Below are 20,634 nucleotides of genomic sequence, written 5' to 3' on the forward strand. Positions count from 1 at the left end.
GGTGGATTTGTTGTGATGGGATCACACGTCAAATTTCTACAACACATCTTTCTTCCCCATGTCAAGTTTAATGCATTAAAAAACAACTAATATTGCAGAGTTTAATGGTAGGGAGCTGCCTGTATTATTTATTAAATATTTACGGATACATTTTTTAAATTAAGTGTCAATGCAAATGTCCAAATTAATTTAGTCAGTAACCTACACTTTCTCATGCAGATAATTTAGATTAGACTCCTCAAAAAACAGTATCAAATTGTGATATTTCAGAAAAATCTACTTTAGCTTCTCACTCTACCTTTTACTGATTTAATGGCGGAAGTGCGATGTCAGAGCTAAAAATGAAAACTAAATTGCATAATTTAAATTGAGGTCCATTTGGAACTCAAATAGTTAGGTTTGATAAAATTCCAATAATCTGACACATTTGAGACATTGGTGGTGCCAGACGTGCAAATTTTCCAGATCATTGGACATCATTTGAAGCAATGCCCCAACACACTTAGTTTTTATAAAAGATGTTACTCAGTTGAAACATATTTTGCAATGAAGACAGGCAAGTTTAACAAGAATGTGGCATCTTGGGCGCCTGGGGAATTAAGGAGTGGGAACAGATTCCCGAGAGTAGGAAGTGAGAGGTGGGACCGGGTGCAAAGTGAACTGGCAAGAAGCTCACCTTTGATGCAGGTGCTTAACCACCAGTAATTCCAAATCATCATGATGTAATCAGAGTTTTACTGCATATCTATTGGAATCACAAGTTAAAGATTGTAGAGATAATAGCTGACCACTTCCTAATCCCAATCGATTTAGTACCATTGTAGTACAGCAAGTACGTCCCTCTTAGACAGCAAGAATTGTGTGCTTGGTACAAACCTTTCTGGGCGATTTGGATTTTGTAGCCTTTTTGACAGTTGCTTTCTTGGCAGCTTTTTTGACTGGAGATGGTTTTGCTTTCTTTGCCTTCTTTTCTGATGACGTAGAAAGAATGGTTTCCACTTTACTTCTGGCACCACGTTTTTTTGCCAGGAGCTCAGGATGAATTCGAGGCAGCACACCACCACTCGCAATTGTTACTCCCCTTAATAACTGCAGGCACAAAATTAATTATATATAGGCAAAGCTTTTCAATAAAATGATCCTGCACTTAAATACTATTGTTCTAGAAAACTGCACCCAAAATTAATACATTTCAAAATGAAGGTTAGTTTGTTTTTGGTTCTTTATATTATGTGGACCACTTTGTGGGAAGATGTACTATTGAGCGAAATACTTTATTTGTCTGAAGAATTAATGCATAAAGTTAGATGGAAGTTTATCAAACAATGGATGGAATATCTCATGTTTCTAACATTTCACTGCATCTTATTGCTGCTCTAATAGCAGCCAATTTATAAAAGACACAAATTTTAGTTTGTAGCAATGTTGGTAATTAAATGTTTAATATTTCTACCATTACTCGTGTTTTTGATGGTGCTAGTTTTCAGGCAAAAGTTCATTATGTCAGTTCCTGGTGCATCTGTATTCTAAATTAAAAATGGGAAACATCTATCTATTATCTAATCCTATATACTTATTAAAACTCTGATCTTGTACGTGTGTATGTATATGTGTATGTCCTCACATTTTCACGGAAAAACCACAGTAACGATAATTTTTTTTACATATTCCGGTTGAGATTTTTCCCGTCGAGTCCGGGAGCACCTTATCTGAACATTTCATGCTTTATTTCTCGACTTATCACTGAAAATGTTTAAAAATATCAAAGCGTTGAATTTAAACGACGAGCTTTCGCTTTCGGTGCCGTTTCATACACAGAATGCTTCGAGAGATGTAACACCCCCCCCCCCTCCTCCCCGCGTTATTCAAAAGATGCACCCGGTGGATGAAAGGACGAGCCCGGAGATGGTCGGGCCCTGAACTGGAGACTGTGGCGGCTGAACTCGTGGTCAACGCCCACCCGCCGCCTGGCGGGGAGGCTGGTGCTCTACGGCCTGGGTAGGTGCTGCCTCTACCCCCTCCCCCTCTAGGGAGTGGTGAGTATTGGGACCTATGGGGGTGAGTGGTGTATTGCGTTCGGGAACCAGCCCTCCCGTGACGCCGCGCCCCCCCCCACCCCTAAATCTCTACCCCCTCCATTAACCCCTCCCCCTCTAGGCACACCTGCGCAGTTGGGGGCTATGCGTGAGTGGATAGGGCGGGGGAATGGGGTAAAAGGAACGAATGAATAATATTAATATATTAAATGAGAGGGGGTGTTAGTGTGTGTTGGGTGGTTAGTGTCGCCGCAGGTGCAGAAATAAATGTTTCATGCCTTCATTCAGTTCTAATGAAAGGTCCATGGCCCGGGATGTTAAATGTTTCTTTTTCCACGTGCGTTGAATGGCCTGCTTTATGTTTCTAGCTTTTCCCATTTCCTTTCAGATTTACAGCAATCTGTATTTTTTTTAATTTTCATGCACCCCGATACAACCTCCAGTTTCCTTCTAGTTCTCAAAAATGTGCCGGTAGGTTAAATTAATACTGTAAATAAATTTACTGCAAGTAAATAAATACCCAGTGTAAATAAATAGCAAGTGTCAAGAAGAACCACAGGAAAAAAAGAGACGGGATGGGTCTGAAGGAGTGTGCTGCAAGAAACCATTATGGTCCGGATGGGCTGAATGAAGTCCTTCTACACTTAGCTGCACTCTCCAAAGTTTTCCAAATCCTCCAAGTATCTTTCTCCTTTGAAAATTTGATTTCTACAAGCATCAAGAAAACTCATGAATTGGGTTTCAAATAGATCAAGATAACTAACACCAATAGCCTTACCTGGTTTAGTTCTTCATCATTTGCCACTGCCAGCAGAATGTGCCTTGGAGTAATTCTACTCTTTTTGTTATCCCTGGCTGCATTTCCAGCCAGTTCCAGAATTTCAGCTGCACAAGAATAAATGTTTGTTATTAAGTTCAAAATAACTCATACCAGAAATATTTGCCGAAAGTGTCAAAATAAAACTTCCTCCAAAATTAACAGAAACATTTTGATTCCTCAAAAATGATTTGTTTTTAAGCTTTAGACGTTAACCTGGTTTTCATGTTCTAAATTTAGACTTTTACCTGCCAGGTACTCTATGACTGCAGCCAGGTAAACAGGTGCTCCCATTCCAATACGATATTTGAATGTTGATTTCCGCAAGTAACGCATCATTCTGCCAACAGGAAAAATAATTCCTGCTCTGGATGAGCGTGACACCTTGGACATTTTCTTTTTTCCACTTCGGGCTGACATCTTGCAATTTGTGTGTTAGAAAAATACCACCTGTAGATCTGAAAAGGATATAATCAGTCACTTAAACATTGAAACCAGGATATTTGGCTCATCTGGGACATGCCAGCTTTCTTCCCATTCTCCCCGTCATTCCTTTATTATCCTGCAAATATTTGTATTTTAGAATTATATCAACATTTTAAAAGGTGTTTAATGTGTATGATAGGCCAGCAACTAAAATCTTTCTTAGAGCATTATCAAACAAATTCAACAGCTGCAGACAGGTTTCTGGATATAACAATAAGTGGATATAGTAGGAAGCTAAAACAAATTGATAGGAAGAGTCAGCAAGTTTGACAGTAGCTTAAAAGAAATGTTGAACAGCAATCCTTATCCATCACTCGGGATGTTCAAATTTTTATTACTATTTTGGGGCCACAAAGTTTAAACAGTACTTCGGCGCAGGTCCACAATTTTGTAGCACATTTAATCTCCAATCTTTAAACATTAGCTTGAATTGTTAAAAAAATGTTTAAAGTGGCAACTTGAAAGACAAAACAAAATCTAAGTATGCATTAAATAATAATGAAAATAAATTTGACAAGTTCGGCTTTAGAACACCAAAATGTAGAAAAAGGTCAAAAACTGTAAATATTAATGAGTGGCTGAAGAATCATATTAAGAACTGTTGGCATTACTATACCAACAGCTAAGATTATTGTTTAAGATTTTAATTCACTTTTCAAAAACAAGGGATTAGAATTAATTTGAAGCATGCTCAATGATTTTATGAACTATATTTTAACATGGTATTGCCTCGACCATTTAGTCATCATCAACTAGTCATGACTAGTAACTTGGCAATTGGCAATGTATTTTCAATCAGGGTGACCACAGGGTGGTGCCAGCATTGACTGCCTCGCCAACAGTCTGTCTGTCCTTTCCTTCTTTGTGTTTTAATTGTCTGTGACAAATGCATGTTTTTAGTGTTCTTTAGCTTGTTTTGGGGGGGGGGGGGGGACCTTTTCTAATCTCGTACCTCGACGGGGACGCGATTCCCCCCCCCCCCATCTTATCTCAGTCCGCACTGTGGCCTAACATCGAGGAGTTGGCGGCCTGTGCTGGAGACCAATTTTGAGAGCTCCACCGCAGTCGCCTGTGGACTTTCGAAACGCTACAGATGCACTAAAGAAAGTGTTCTGACAAGATACCCCAGCCCCCCCCCCCCCCCACACACCAAACATGCCTCTTGTAAATACACAATTCTCAGTTTATCTGCCTCCGCTGCATTTGATATTTGATCCCAGGATGAGGCTTTCCATTCCAGGACATCAGAGATTCTTTAATAAAGGCCCACTAGATCTCCCTGTTACTAACCATTGTATCGCCTCTGCCCATTCCCATACCAGCCTCCTCCATTACCAGAGTACGGCCACACACAAACGGAAGGTAGTGTCTCATATTCTGCTTGGGTAGCTAACAGCCCAATGGCATGAACATTGAATTCTCCAATGTTAGGTAACTACAAACCCCTGCCCTCTCCCTTCTTCTCCAACAACCTCCCTGTTCATTGCCCCACCTGGACCAGTGCCTATTTCTCCCCTCCCTCCTACATTCCTTCCACTAGCTTCACAATTCATAACGTTTCAATCCTTTTATCTCACACCTTTTGTCTTTTCATCTCTGGCCTTCATCCAACCAACTGCATATAAAAAGCCCCCTCACCCGATTCATCCAATTACCTATCAGGCTTTTTTTCTGCCCCATCTCTCTTCCAGGCTTCCCGCAATGAGTTTCAAGGACGCTCCCAACCTGAAACATGTTCTCCTGTGATGCTGCCTGGCCTGCTGAGTTATTCCAGCACGTTCTCTTTTTAAGAAGAGCTTCTTTCCCACTGCAACCCACCTCCTGAACCAGTTTGTTCATACCTCATTCCAGGAGATGCTGCGACTAACCTTGTTAGTAAAACCCAATTATATTCTCTGAAAATTTGATTAATCTTTAGTTCAAAGTTTTTTAATGCCAATTTGGAACGTAAAACTTAAATTATATACTGATTCAAGATGTCAAAACTAAGACAACATCAAAAATAAATTGCATTTTCCAAACAATGTATTGCATATAGGCAATGCACTACTGGCTCACAGGCTGTTCCAATCAAAAATACCAGTTAGCTGAAATACATTCATCAGGAAGTTCTGGATATCTGCACCTATGTGCTGAAACTTGGAAAGTAAAATACCCTCAGGTGGTCAGAGGTTCAGTTATGAATTCACCAGTCTTGGAGCGGTTGCTAATTTTAATGAGCAGAGGGGCTGGATACATATCTTATGCCTATTCAATTAAAAGGGGTTGCCAACCTTCAAAAAATGAAGGTGTTTAAAAGATTTTTTTTTTAAGGTAATGTCTTCAATCAATTTATATCTAAATATATTTTAATAGATATTAATTATCAATCGTTTTAATTTTAAGCTTATTTTCACAGTGAGGAAGGGTCTCGAACCGAAACGTCACCTATCCCTGCACTCCATAGATGCTGCCTCACCCGCTGAGTTTCTCCAGCATTTTTGTCTACCTTCACGGTTACTAATCTCATTGTTCAGGAAGGTTTAGGCAATCCAAAATCAAGGCCTCAATTTTGCCTTCCAAAACAAACTTGGGCCTTTCAGCTTGCGCCATCTTGTGGGCAGCTGCAATGGTGTGGTTATTGTGCTGCAAGAAAAGTTCAAGATCATGATTATTTATTCAAATCCAGACACTAGCTGACATACTAATTTAGAATAGAAAAGAGGCGCGTTATTTTGACTCAAAACCGCATTGTTAAACTGGTTGATCAGGTTTTAGAAATATATTATGTTTGCTTAAAAGCTGAAGGAAAAATGGGGTCTACAAATTTTTCAGGAGCAGTGCATTTTTCATATTGCAAAACAAATATACTACAAACAATTAAAATGAAAAAGTTTATTTCATTCATTCATAGTGTTTGGACATGACCAGCATCTTTTGCTAATTTCTAATTGCCATAGAACACAATGTTTTTTCCGAGGCCAGTTATTATAAATTACATTGCTGTGGGTCAGGAGTCGCACAAGTTCTTACTTTACAGGCAGTTAATAGACCTGCTGCCCCAACAAATTTGTCCATAACGATCATTTTGTCTACTTTGCATGTTTTAAATTATACTTTCAGCAAAATAAAAATGTGTCCTTTCTTTTACGTGAAAAGCAAAGGCCATGCACATGTGGGTCCAGATTTGTGTGAAGGACAACAAGGCTATAAATATTCCGTTAATGAAGAAATTGAGCAGCTACTTCCACGCAAACCAGAAAAAAGTATTGTCATTCAAGGAGCCTCAGGATCTACATGGAAGAGACAATATGTTTTTTGATGAGGGTAAAGCAGTGGATGTTGTATATATGGACTTAAGTAAGGCCTTTGACAAGGTTCCTCATGGAAGGTTGGTTAAGAAGGTTCAATGGTTGGGTATTAATGGTGGAGTAGCAAGATGGATTCAACAGTGGCTGAATGGGAGATGCCAGAGAGTAATGGTGGATGGTTGTTTGTCAGGTTGGAGGCCAGTGACTAGTGGGGTGCCACAGGGATCTGTGTTGGGTCCACTGTTGTTTGTCATGTACATCAATGATCTGGATGATGGTGTGGTAAATTGGATTAGTAAGTATGCAGATGATACTAAGATAGGTGGGGTTGTGGATAATGAAGTAGATTTTCAAAGTCTACAGAGAGATTTATGCCAGTTGGAAGAGTGGACTGAAAGATGGCAGATGGAGTTTAATGCTGATAAGTGTGAGGTGCTACATCTTGGCAGGACAAATCAAAATAGGACGTACATGGTAAATGGTAGGGAATTGAAGAATGCAGGTGAACAGAGGGATCTGGGAATAACTGTGCACAGTTCCCTGAAAGTGGAATCTCATGTAGATAGGGTGGTAAAGAAAGCTTTTGGTGTGCTGGCCTTTATAAATCAGAGCATTGAGTATAGAAGTTGGGATGTAATGTTAAAATTGTACAAGGCATTGGTGAGGCCAATTCTGGAGTATGGGGTACAATTTTGGTCGCCTAATTATAGGAAAGATGTCAACAAAATAGAGAGAGTACAGAGGAGATTTACTAGAATGTTGCCTGGGTTTCAGCAACTAAGTTACAGAGAGAGGTTGAACAAGTTAGGGCTTTATTCTTTGGAGCGCAGAAGGTTAAGGGGGGACTTGATAGAGGTCTTTAAAATGATGAGAGGGATAGACAGAGTTGACGTGGATAAGCTTTTCCCACTGAGAGTAGGGAAGATTCAAACAAGGGGACATGACTTGAGAATTAAGGGACAGAAGTTTAGGGGTAACATGAGGGGGAACTTCTTTACTCAGAGAGTGGTGGCTGTGTGGAATGAGCTTCCAGTGAGGGTGGTGGAGGCAGGTTCGTTTTTATCATTTAAAAATAAATTGGATAGTTATATGGACGGGAAAGGAATGGAGGGTTATGGTCTGAGCGCAGGTATATGGGACTAGGGGAGAATACGTGTTCGGCACGGACTAGAAGGGTCGAGATGGCCTGTTTCCGTGCTGTAATTGTTATATGGTTATAAGGTATAAACCATATATCTCCTTGAGGAAACCAGAGGCAGGAATCTCCAGAAACAACAGATGTTGCACATAAAGCTTGAATATTCTTACATCCATCTCTCTTGCAATATAAAACAAACAATTTCTCCCAAATTGTTTATTGTTCCCGCATTTTAAATTTGTGATCAGTTCTGAAAAAGGCACCAATGTTTTAAGCAAATGGACTGGGCGGTGGAGATGGAGTATTATGCCTGTGAGTGCGATGCTAAATACTTTCACAGGAAGAATAAAAAGACAATGTTTCTTTCTAAATTGTAGTTGGTAGTATATGTTCATGAATTGAGAGATTTAAGTGTTCTGATTAAGGAAATGCAAAAACATTTTGGTACAGCAAAGCAAATAAGGCAGCAAATGTAACATTTCCCTTTAAAGCAAAGTATAAATGTGGTGCTGGGACTTTATAGATTTTCTGCAAGAGCATATTTGCATATTGGTTACTGTATCAGTGGATGAAGTTAGTACAGGTGCACAACCTTTTATCCGGAGTTCTGGAAACCGAAAAACTCTGAAAACCGGCCATTTTTTCCAGGATGTCGTCTGCACACCGAAGCTCGCGTTTGGCGCCAAACTTGACCCGAAACGACCCACGGTCAACCCAGGTCTGTACTACTGTAGCGGCTGCCTCCTCCCCGGAGACCAGGGAGACACTTAAACATCTGTAAATCATTGCTTAAATGTTAGTCAGTTAGTTTGGAGGGCTTTTATGTGAAGGGGAGGGGGGGGGGGGGGGAGGTGAAGGGGGAAACTTTAATTCTTAGTCCCCTACCTGGTCGGAGAGGCGGGGAGCGGTCAATGCCTTACCGGGTCGCCGTGCTGTAAGCTCCGGAGCGCTGTGGCCGCCAACTCCCAGCTGGGGCTGCGGGCGTCCGGCTGCGGGCGGCGCCGGTTGTAGCTCCGACCCCGGCAACTCTACCCCTGGCTGCGCGGCGCTTCAAATCCAGCGCGGCCCGCGGCCGGACGCCCGCAGCCCCAGCACCGCTGTGGCTGCCGACATGTTGTGTGTCGGCGGCCACAGCGCTCCGGAGCTTACCGCACGGCGACCCGGTAAGGCATTGCCCGTTCCCCGCTGGTATCCCAGCGCTGTGTCCGCCGACTCCCAACATCGCGGAGCTGGGGCTGCGGGCGTCCGGCCGCGGGAGGCACTGGATTTGGAGCGCCGCGCAGCCAGGGGTAGAGTTGCCGGGGTCGGAGCTCCAACCAGCGCCGCCCGCAGCCCCCAGCTCCGCGATGTTGGGAGTCGGCGGCCACAGCGCTCCGGAGCTTACTGCACGGCGACCCGGTAAGGCATTGCCCGCTCCCCGCCTCTCCGACCAGGTAGGGGACTAAGAATTAAAGTTTCCCCTTTCACCCCCACCCACCAACCACATAAAATCCCTCCAAACTAACTGACTAACATTTATGCAATGATTTACAATGATTTCCCCGGTCTCCGGGGAGGAGGCAGCCGCTCCAGACTTTTCAAGCCGCCCGCGCTATCTACCTAATCTACGCTAAAAATCTTCCATTCGGAAATCCGAAAAATTCGGAAATCCGACAAGTGTCTGGTCCCAAGGCTTTCGGATAAAAGGTTGTGCACCTGTACAATGTAATTTTACAAGTCCGATCATGAAAATTGTCCTACAAAAGGCAATGGAGGAAGCTTTTCTTATGCTCACTAGATTTTAGAAGATCAGATGTGATCTAATTGAGGTATACATGAAGGATTAATGGAATTGATGACAAGAAGTTCACAATGGAGAGTCCAAAGTTGAGGGGCAGTCTCAAGCTTTAAGGAAACCAGCTACTTGCGACCAACGAAAATTTCCTTTGCATATGTTGTTGCAAGTCTTTTGAATTATCCCTTTCAAAAGCTCTGTGCATACTCACTGAGTACATTCAAGACTGAGATTTTTATGATCTAAGAGAATACGACAGAAAACCGGAAAAACTATATGATCAATAACATGGGGACATTTCCATTCAATTTTATTTAAAAATCTAAGCAATTCAAAAGAAAATTCTCTTTTCCTACAAAATTAATATCTTCACATTCCCTCATGTTACGCTCATCTATGAACATTTTCCTCACTGTAAAAACTACCCGCTCACTCTCCCTCCAAGCTTTTGGCCTTTATTTAACCCAGATGTGTTAATTTATCCATTTAAATCATTCATTTTTTAACAACTGATCATTTTAGCACCTCAGTTACTTCAGCCTTACACAACCCATTGATTACTTCTGCAAAAGTAAAACATGGCAAATGCTGAAAATCCACAATAAACAAAATAATTGTAAATACTTAATGGATCAGTTAGCATCTCTGGAAGCTGAACAAGGTATTTGAAGTCAATGATCTGTCGCAATTAAAGATCATGGACCCGTAATATTAACTCTCTTTGCAGATGTTGCCTGATCAGCTTAATACTTTTTGCTTTTTCTTTTATTCCATGTATTTTGTATCCTTTGTCAATCATTCCTCCATGCTTATAGCCCTTCCAAAAGCCAAACACTCTGCATTCATAAATCTCCCGCATTTACTCATAAATAAAATAAAACTATCTTTACTTTGCTCATTCATAATATTCTGCTTGTCATTAATAGCGATGTTACAAAACTTACCTTCAGCGACAATTTAATAATTTGATTAAAATAAAAAGCGACTTCTAACGCCCTCAACGTGATGGATCGCATGAAGGGGACAAATCAAAGGGTGAGTCGTGTATTTTACATATAAACTTGCTTCTTGGGATGGCTTTAATCTAATTTAACGTTGCGAAAATGTGATTTGGGCCCCATACGGCAGTGTTTTTCCTGCCGATATGGGGTTCAAATTCACCGCAAATGCAACGTTCCAATCGATCGCGTTCCAGAAAAATCCACTCGCAAGATTATTTAAATGCTCTTTTTTTTGGACAATCATGTCATAAGATCATCTAAATCGTCTACATTTTGTGTTATTGTCTACCCATAATCAATATTTTTATACTAAATATCAGTTTTAGTCCCATGTATTGCGCAAAAAATAAAAAAATTGATCTAAAGTCTGAATTTATGAAAATTAATCTGTATGGACTTAAATTAATTTTATTGCACCCTTTTATAATGTGAAAAAATTAGATTTGGAGGCTGTACATTCACTCACTCATTCATTCATGAAGTTGAGGGCCTAAACTATGTGTATCCATAACAAGGGGTGGGGGGGGGAAAGGCTGTACATAGTGCCGTCCGTAGCGGCCGTTTCCAGGTCCCGACCACGGGAGAATTCACTGCACTTTATAGGCTTCCATTAGAGTGAGAGATGGTCAGAAATGGCTGATGTTTATGTAGAAATGAATTGGTGTGTGTGTGTGAACTTGTACTAATCTATCTATGGTAGTAATAGTGTTATTCTCATTAACATTAAGAAGAGGCTGAAATTTTATGAATTGAAGTCCATGCAGACTTAATAACTATGAGATTTTTATGGTAGCCTCTGCCTGACCATCCACTTGAACTAACTTATCAATGGACTTCTCAAAAGTCTGATGAAGAATATTCAGATGAAGATCAGATGTAATGTAAACAAAAATTGGGGAAATAAATGATTATATAAAGTTTTATTTTAATGTCGATCGTTTCACTGTTTATTTGGTCAAATTATTTAAACAATGAGTGAATTATACATGATAATGGCGTGCTGGTGAATGACATTGTGACAGTCCACCCATCCACACGCACACCTCCATGCATACACACATACATGCACACACACATGTACACATCCATGCACACACATAAATATACACTTACATCCACGTTTGACAGGTATACACAGACATACACACAAACTACAGATACTCAAACAATGTAACACTTTTAGGGTAATTTTAGGTTAAAGCTATTGGCCCTCATTTGCAAAGGCACCATCGGGGGGGGGGGGGGTCTCTAACATAAATATAGGCTCATTGTAGCTTAAAATGAATACTCATCGAGTATATATATATGTGCGTGAGTGTGTATAATATAGTTTAAATGGACTGCAACACGGAAATAGGCTGCCCATTGTGTAATATGGGCATTAGCCACTAGATGACGCTTACTTTCCCAATCTCATTTTCAAATTAGTTTAATTAATTAATGTGCAACTTTCGGCACTGACGAGTTATATCCTTCTCAATTATATTTCATCTAAATCTGTGGAATATTTCTGTGTAGTTCCGTGACGTGGGTCACGAAAATCGATTTCTAGACACATTTTTGATGCTCGGTCCACAACCCAGATGTCAATGTACCAGCTAGCAACTGATCTTCTCCATAAAGACTTGGTCTATTGCTAGAAATTGTAATTTATTTACCTATCTGTCATGGACGTACAGCATATAATACAATAATATTGAAGTTCTGATCTTGAGAATATCACATTTTTGAATTTTCAAGGCAGTCTCGGTGTTTATTACTATTTCCGTCACAACGGTCAATTTTGTAATTGACTACAATTAGGTAATTAACTAATTATATGCTTTAATTTCAGGTCATCCAAGTAAGATGTTTTATATTTGTTTCAGAATGCTTCAATCTATAATAACTGAAAAATTCATTCAGTTCTCTTAATGTTTACGAACGTTATGGGCTTTTGACTGTCCTTCGATCACAGCTTTTGTGTTAAGTCAATGCAAAAGCAATAGGGAAGATGCTAATTTCCGAGTATGAAAATGGGCATAACTTTTTTAATACTGAAGATATGAAAGTGAATTAGGTGTCAAATTAAACTTCTTTTTATGCTTTATCTGATGGGATAAATTGCAGACTTGATTTTTAAAATCTCAAAATGTTGTAACATTGCTACCATTAATGCCGAATTCAGGCATTTCCATTTGCAGGCAATGAAGTGAAATTGATTTGAAACGCAATCCTTAACGCGGGAAACAAGACATCTATTTCGCACAAGCAAGTTCACATAAAGAAACGTGAAACATTATATCCGTGTATCGAACACTTTTCAATTATACTTTGTCCAAGTAGGACGTTGTAATAGATTTGAGAATTTCATTCAGTATCTCTGAATATCCCGCAGCCCCCAAATCGTAGTGAGTGGCCCGATAAAAGATGGCAACAAAACTAAAATGAAAGCTAAGAACAAAACTAGCCGTCATTTTTTTTTTAACCGGAGAAAAATGCGGAGTCCCGTCCATCTTGAGCAGCACTATGGAGGCGCCCTGCGGCAGAGGCGGGAAGCAAGGTGAGCATTTGGCGCCTTCTGCCCAATGGAACGCGGCGCCGTTCAAACTACTAGCTCGAGCGGCCCCGCTCAACCGTCGCCCCGGAGCGGCTCGCACAGGGCCTCGGCTCACAGGCCTCCCCACCACCCTCTCCCCAACACACACAAACCCCGCATCTTCCGAACAACTCCGCTCGGTGATCATTCTTAATTCCGCAATTAGGATTTGCTTTTTTGTTTTACTGATTATACATGAATCGGCGACTTAAAACAAACCATGCCCCCCCCCCCTCCTCTCTATTTTAAACACTTTAAAATTAAAGACAAAACCTCGAGGCCTAGTAAAAGAAACGCGTAAAACACACGATGAAGCCCCAAGGCCGAGTGTCCCCATTCCCGCCGAAAAAAATATATCAGCAAACGAAATAATTGAGCAGATTTTTTTGAAATAAATAAATTACAATTATTAATATTTTAAAAACACGGCGGAAATAAAACATCTGACATCCACAACAAGGTATCAAAGATAAGTCTGAATTGCCGATGTAATTTTTCTGGGAGGGGGGGGGGGGGGGGGGGGGGGAGAGAAGAGGGACGTTGAGTAACATTCGTTCTTGTCAAGTGAACCCACTATTGTTTATTTGTAAAATATATTTAATAGCGTGTTGTGCTTACCTCGTTTGCTGCGCGGCAAAGGGGTCTATAGAACCTTGTCGTCCGGCGTTGATCCTGTGCACGGAGCAGGAAAGGGAAGCTCTCTGGCTCTCGCAAAACACATTTGAAAATACAAACCCAGCCAATCAGCAAAGTAAAATGATCAGAGCTGGGGAGGCTAGGTTACCAGGGGGGACGAATTGCAAAAGACCCAAGTTTCCCCACGCACAAAAACAAATTAAAACCAACTGTCGGTGTGCATTTCATCGCCAGAGATGTGGCAATATAGGACACGTTATCGCCTGCTCTGTGTCACTTGGTCGGATAAAGCTGATGAATCCTATTGTAAATTTCTATCCGAGTCACCTCTGCGTCGAAATGGTTCTGCCTTTGCTTAATAAAACTGGGTGGGATCAATAGAGCTAAAAAAATCAAACCGAACGTGCTTTCTTGAGCGAGGGGATTCAACTATGCCAAACAAAAGAAAACGTACAAATTTGGTGGTGGTTGAGTTTCTAGACAAGTAGAAGTATGAACAAGTCCGACCACTGCAGCTGTAAATTTTAAATTCAGATTAATAATCTGTAATTTTAAATTCTATTTAATGATAACCACATAAAATTCATCAGTGTCGCTAATGTATGACATGCGATTCCAGATCAGTAGCAATAACTTTTATCTGTCCTCAAAAACATAAACCATTTATTTGCATCAAATGAAGCAAGCAACCTACCTATGAATTTGAACAGTTGTTCCGATCCCAGTTGAAAAATGTTTTCTTGCAAACATCTGGGAACAGGTATCTAAATAAGAGAATTCAACAGTGCTGTATCCTGTGGGTACACCACTGTAGACAATTTTTTCCAGTATTTAACTTTCTTCAGAATAAAAGTATATTCAACACAAAGACTCCAGACATTCTCAGTCTATACATTAATTAGCGTCATACTACGCAGTGTCCCACCTATGTTGCCCCTGGGGTGATATCCCTTCCCTTGTTTTAGGTGTGTCCCCACCAGATTCTGCCCCTCAATGTCCAGCGGTGAAAGGAGCAGTGGTCCACCCCCACAGAGCCTTGGCTTTGGCTGCAACAAGCTTCAGTGAGTCCCTCAGCACATGGTCCTGCAATCGGGATAGGGCCAGTCAGTAATATTCCCTGATGGACATCTTACTGTGCAGGCGGCCAGCAAGTTTTGGACAGACAGCGTACACCAACACTATTCTTCACACAGGGGACAAGTTAGAATTTTAACCAATGCCAATTAACCTACAAACCTGTATGTTTTTGGAATGTGGGAGGAAACTGGACCACCCAGCGGAAACCCATGTGGTCACAGAGAGAACATACAAACTCTGTAAAAACAGCACCCGTAGTCAGATCGAATCTAGCCGGACTGAACCTTGACCGAGCACTGTGCTGTGCAAAAGGAGCTGTTTGGGATGAACCGTGACAAGGACACTTGCATTATTCGCCAATCCTTCTCCGCAATTCCACGGGGGCAGTGTGCATCAATAGTAAGATTCCAACAGTGCAGGAAGGATCAGACTGGGAGGGCCCTTCTCACTGCCAGCTAAGTGAGGTTTTGGTGCTTGTTGGTGAGTTCTGGTGATGAGGCATTTCATCAAACTGGACAGTCTGCACAAAGAGCCATGCCACGAGATCCATTGAGTCCTTGTCTTGCATTGCTTGAAGGATGCTCCATGCTGACCAATGCCTGATAGACGTGGTCAAAGGTGTTGGTCTGGAAGAACTTTTCCACAATAGATAAGCGGTGCAACAATTTCCAGCATTGGTGGCAGGCCCATCCTTTGCAACACTGTAGAACCTTAGACGGTAATGACACTTGGTACCCATGAGCTTTGGCTCCACGCACAGCCTGATGCAGCTGCATACGAAGGTGGCCATCTAGATGAGAGCGATATTGGGCAAGCTGTCGCACACATAGTCTGCAGATTTGTGCATCGTGACCTGGTGAACCTGCTCAATCTTTGATCTGCAGGTGAACTGGAAGACAGCCTGGGTGATCGTTGAAGCAGAGGAGCGGGTGATTGTTCACATCAGCGTCAACTACAGCAGCCCCGAAAGCACCTCACATCTCCTGACCACATTTGTTCTGGTTATCGAGAGGGAGTCCTGCTATCCACAGATCTCATTTTTGCTTGACCATGACAAACCGCTCCAGCCAATTCTTGTTGCATGCCTTACCCCTTCCGAACCAATCCCCAGCACCTTCAGGTGGTCAGACCTGATGGTGAAGGGGATGGAGGATTGATCAGGCCAGTTACCGGAGCATGGGATCACTCTTCCTGCAGTTGACTCTGGATCTTGCTGCAAACTCAAACTGATCACAGAAATATTCCGTTAATGAAGAAATTGAGCAGCTACTTCCACGCAAACCAGAAACCAAAATAAGTATCGTCATTCAAGGAGCCTCAGGATCTATGTGGAAGAGACAGTACGTTTCTTGAAGGTATAAACCATATATCTCATTGAGGAAACCAGAGGCAGGAATCTCTAGAAGCAACAGATGTTGCTCATAAAACTTGTATATTCTTACACCCATCTTTCTTGCCATATAAACAAATAATTTCTCCCAAATTGTTTATTGTTCCAGCATTTTAATTTTTTGATCCGTTCCAGATACCCAAATTTCATCTCCCCACTTCCATCAAAGGCCAATAGTACGAAAAATAGGCATATTCCCAGTCAGCAGATTGTTCCTTGTTGCATGCCACAAAGATCAATATTGTATACTCAACTATTCACAATTTATCTCAATGCCCTAGATGGGAAGAGAGTGTAAGGTAGTTATGCTTGCTTATGTCAAAGCACGGCGAGAAAGTGAATTGTAAGAAGGATACAGAGTCTGAAAAAGGCACCAAAGTTTTAAGCAAATGGACTGGATGGTGGAGATGGAGTATTATGCGTGTGAGTGTGAGGCTAAATATTTTTACAGGAAGAATAAAAAGACAATGTTTTCTTTCTGATTTGTGGTTTGATACCAGTATATGTTCATGAATTGAGAGATTTAAGTGTTCTGATTAGGAAAATACAAAAAATACGTTGGTACAGCAAAGCAAATAAGGCAGAAAATGGAACATTTGCCTTTACTGCAAAGTATAAATGCAGTGCTAAGACTTTATAGATTTTCTGCAAGAACATATTTGCATGTTATATTGGTTTCTGTATCAGAGGATGAAATTAATGCAATGTAATTTTATGTCCAATCATGAAAAATTGGAATTGTCCTACAAAAGGCAACTGAGGACGCTTGCCTTATGCTCACTGGATTTTAGAAGATCAGATGTGTTCTAATTGAGGTATACATGAAGGATTAATGGAATTGATGACAAGAAGTTCACAATGGAGAGTCCAAAGTTGAGGGGCAGTCTCAAGTTTTAAGGAAATCAGCTACTCACTGAGTACATTCAAGACGGAGATCAAAAGATTTTGATGATCCAAGAGGATACGACAGGAAACTGGAAATACTATTCGATCAATAACGTTGATTGGTGGAGTCGATAATTTTAAAAACCTAAACAATTTAAAAGAAAATTCTGTTTTCCTGCAAAATTAATATCTTCACATTACCCCATGTTACGCTTGTCTCTAAACATTTTCCACACTTGTTTAGCACTGTAAAAACTACCTGCTCATGGGCCTGTCCCACTTAGGCGACTGCAGGAGACTATGCAGTCGCCACATGTTCGCAGGTGGTTGCCGGGGAGTCGCCTTCATGGTCGTGAGGAGTCCCCACATTCTGGGAACTAGTCGCGGCCTCATTATGGTCGCCGCTAATTTTTCAACGCAACTAGAATGAAGCCGCCCTGGAGAGTAGCGAGAATTCTCGTGCCGTAGGTGGGTCGCCAGGAGGTCGAAGGTTCTCTTAGGTTCTCGTAAGTTGGAGCCGGTGCTGACCGGTGAATTTCATTGGCTCATTGGGGGGGAAAAAATCCGTAAGCAGTAGTTTTCAGAACCAAGGATAATCGACCGGTAATGTTAATGTCCGCCGAGCTTCACAGCCATGTATCTCTGGCTTCTTAAAAGTTGTCTCCACTCTTTCTCCCCCCTCTTTTAAAGGACTTACTGTACACTGTGTGTTTTAGCTTCTTAATTACAGCGCCAGCCTTCCTGTTCATCGCGGTGTGTGTCTGTACCACATTGGCTCGGCACAGTGTGAATTTCACTCAGACAGCGCCCCCCCCCCCCCCCGCTTGCCCAGTACCCCACCTGCATAACGGGCTGGTGAAGGAAGTGATGTATTTGTGTGTGTTCCACTCTGACAGTCGCCATACCAGTTGCCAGTTTTTCAGGCGACTGCTGGCAACTTGACAGTCACCGGCAGTCGCCTGAAAAATTGCCGAAGTGGGACTCTCACTCCAGGCTTGCGGCCTGTGTTAATTTTATCCATTTAAATCATTTGTTTGTTAACAAGACTGATCATTCCAGCACAGTTACATCAGCCTTACAACAACCCATTGATTACTTCTGCAAAAGTAAAACATGGCAAATGCGGAAAATCTGCAATAAACAAAAAATATTGTATATACTCAATGGATCAGTTAGCATCTCTGGAAGCTGAACAAAGTATTTGAAGTCAATGATCTGTCGTAATTAAAGATCATGGACCCCATAATTCTAACATTCTCTCTTTGCAGATGTTGACTGATCAGCTTATTAGTTTTAGCTTTCTTTTTTTAATTCCATGTATTTTGTGTCCTTTGTCAATCCTTCCTCCATGCTTATAGCCCTGACCCTTCCAAAAGCCAAACTTAGCATTCATATATCTTCCGCATTTACTCATAAATAAAAGTTCAAACCTGATCACTCTTTCTCATAAAACTATCTTGACGTTGCTCATTCATAATATTCTGCTTGCCATTAACGCCGAATTCAGGCGTTTTCATTTGCAGGCAATCAAGCTTGATTTGAAACGCAATCCTTAAAGCGGGAAACAAGGCGTCTATTTCGCACAAGCAAGTTCAAATAAAGAAACGTGAAACATTATTTCCGTGTACCGAACACGTTTCAATTATACTTTGTTCAAGTAGGGATGTTTAATAGATTTGAGATTATCATTAAGTATCTCTGAATATCCCGCAACCCTCAAATCGTAGTGAGTGGCCCGACAAAAGATGGCAACAAAACTAAATTGAAAGCTAGGAACAAAACTAGCCGGGATTTTTTTTAAACCGGAGAAAAATGAGGAGAGTCCCGTCCATCTTGAGCAGTATTGAGGCGCCCTGCGGCAGAGGCGGGAAGCAAGGTGAGCATTTGGCGCCTTCTGCCCAATGGAACGCGGCGCCGTTCAAACTACGAGCTCGAGCGGCCCCGCTCAACCGTCGCCCCGGAGCGGCTCGCACAGGGCCTCGGCTCACAGGCCTCCCCACCACCCTCTCCCCAACACACACACAAACCCCGCATCTTCCGAACAACTCCGCACGGTAAGCATCCTTAATTCCGCAATCAGGATTTTGTTGTTGTTTTGTTTTACTGATTATACATTTACACGCGGAGTTGCGTGACCGTGACAGCTTTTATTCAGGCAGTGGGTGCATCGCCTCCCAACTGTTCCTCAGAACGGCGAGCAGCATGAATCGGCGACTTAAACAATACATGCTCCCCCTCCTCCTCTCATCTCTATTCAAAACACTTCTAAAAATAAAGACAAAACCTGGAGGCCAAGGAAAAGAAACGCGATAAACTGGCCGAGTGTCCCCATTCCCGCCGAAAAAAAATCTTTCGGCAAACGAAATAAATGAGCAGACTTTATAAATATTTTAAAAACACGGCGAAAATAAAATCTCTGACATCCACAAGGTATCAGAGATAAGTCTGAGTTGCCGATGTGTTTTTTTCTTTGCGGGGGGGCGTTGAGTAACATTCGTTCTTGTCAAGTGAACCCACTATTGTTTATTTGTAAAACATATTTAATAGCGTGTTGTGCTTACCTCGTTTGCTGCGCGGCAAAGGGGTCTATATATCCTTGTCGCCCAGCGTTGATCCTGTGCACGGAGCAGGAAAGGGAAGCTCTCTGGCTCTCGCAAAACACATTTGAAAATACAAACCCAGCCAATCAGCAAAGTAAAATGATCAGAGCTGGGGAGGATAGGTTAGCAGAGGGGCGAATTACAAAAGACTCACGCACTAAAACAAATTTAAAACCAACCGGCGGTATGCATTTCATCGACAGAGATGTGTCAATGTAGAACAAGTGCCCCCTCCGAACCTGATCCCCAGGACCTAATAAATCAGGAATGGCAACAATACTGGGAACAGGAGACAAAGGGGAGACACCTCTATTCGCTACAAAACAGAGTGGGCATTACAGCAAGTAGAGGGGGGAACAGGAGAGAACAGGTAGTATTAGCAAGATTGAGGATAGGACACACTCACCTGAACAGCACATTAAAAATGTTGGGAAAACACCCTACTGGGATGTGTGAGGAATGCCATCAGCCGGAAACAGTTCAGCATGCTCTAGTTGCATGTAGAAGATATGAAACAGAAAGAAGAGTTTTGATCAGTGAAATGAAGAAAATTGGAATGACAGATATATCAGAAAAGAACATATGGAGGGGAAGGAAAAGGTGTTGTTTAATTTCTTGAGGGCCTCTGGCCTTATAAAAAGGATATAATGTAAAGACATGAGGACTGGAGTGAAGCCAGAAGGTGGCAGCAATGCAACATTGTGGATGCCGGCTGCTGTAAAACTCCAAAGAAGAAGAAGAGGAAGATCCCCAGGACCTTCAGGTAGTCAGACCTGATGGTGAAGGGGATGGAGGATTCTCATCATCATCTTCTTCTCCTTCTCCTTCTTCTTCTTGCTATGGCGTGCACAGCCTAAAGTTGTAGGACAACTGGTTCTATTTGATCTTACTTGATTGTGCACACCGGGTTGATTGCATTCGTCGAA

The 20,634-nt window shown here is 41.7% G+C and overlaps 1 protein-coding gene across 4 annotated transcripts in view; it reads right to left on the minus strand.

The window, feature by feature from the left end:
• The window catches only part of LOC116966374 (core histone macro-H2A.2-like), a 34,894-nt gene extending 15,087 nt beyond the window's left edge, over positions 1 to 19,807 (minus strand). For 2 of the 4 annotated variants that reach the window (XM_033012567.1, XM_033012564.1), the window contains exons 1-4: positions 13,739 to 13,982; positions 3,102 to 3,311; positions 2,815 to 2,921; positions 877 to 1,089 (exon numbers count right to left, since the gene is read on the minus strand). In XM_033012567.1, the coding sequence (XP_032868458.1) occupies positions 877 to 1,089; positions 2,815 to 2,921; positions 3,102 to 3,273 (492 nt within the window). In that variant the 5' untranslated portion in view covers positions 3,274 to 3,311; positions 13,739 to 13,982. Of the gene's footprint in view, positions 1 to 876; positions 1,090 to 2,814; positions 2,922 to 3,101; positions 3,312 to 13,738; positions 13,983 to 14,019; positions 14,186 to 19,669 lie in introns of those variants that run through there. The other 2 variants (XM_033012566.1, XM_033012565.1) reach the window with 2 other exon arrangements.
• Positions 19,808 to 20,634: the final 827 nt, after the last annotated feature.

The sequence above is a fragment of the Amblyraja radiata genome, chromosome 37 (genome assembly GCF_010909765.2).
Source record: "Amblyraja radiata isolate CabotCenter1 chromosome 37, sAmbRad1.1.pri, whole genome shotgun sequence".
NCBI lineage: Eukaryota > Metazoa > Chordata > Chondrichthyes > Rajiformes > Rajidae > Amblyraja > Amblyraja radiata.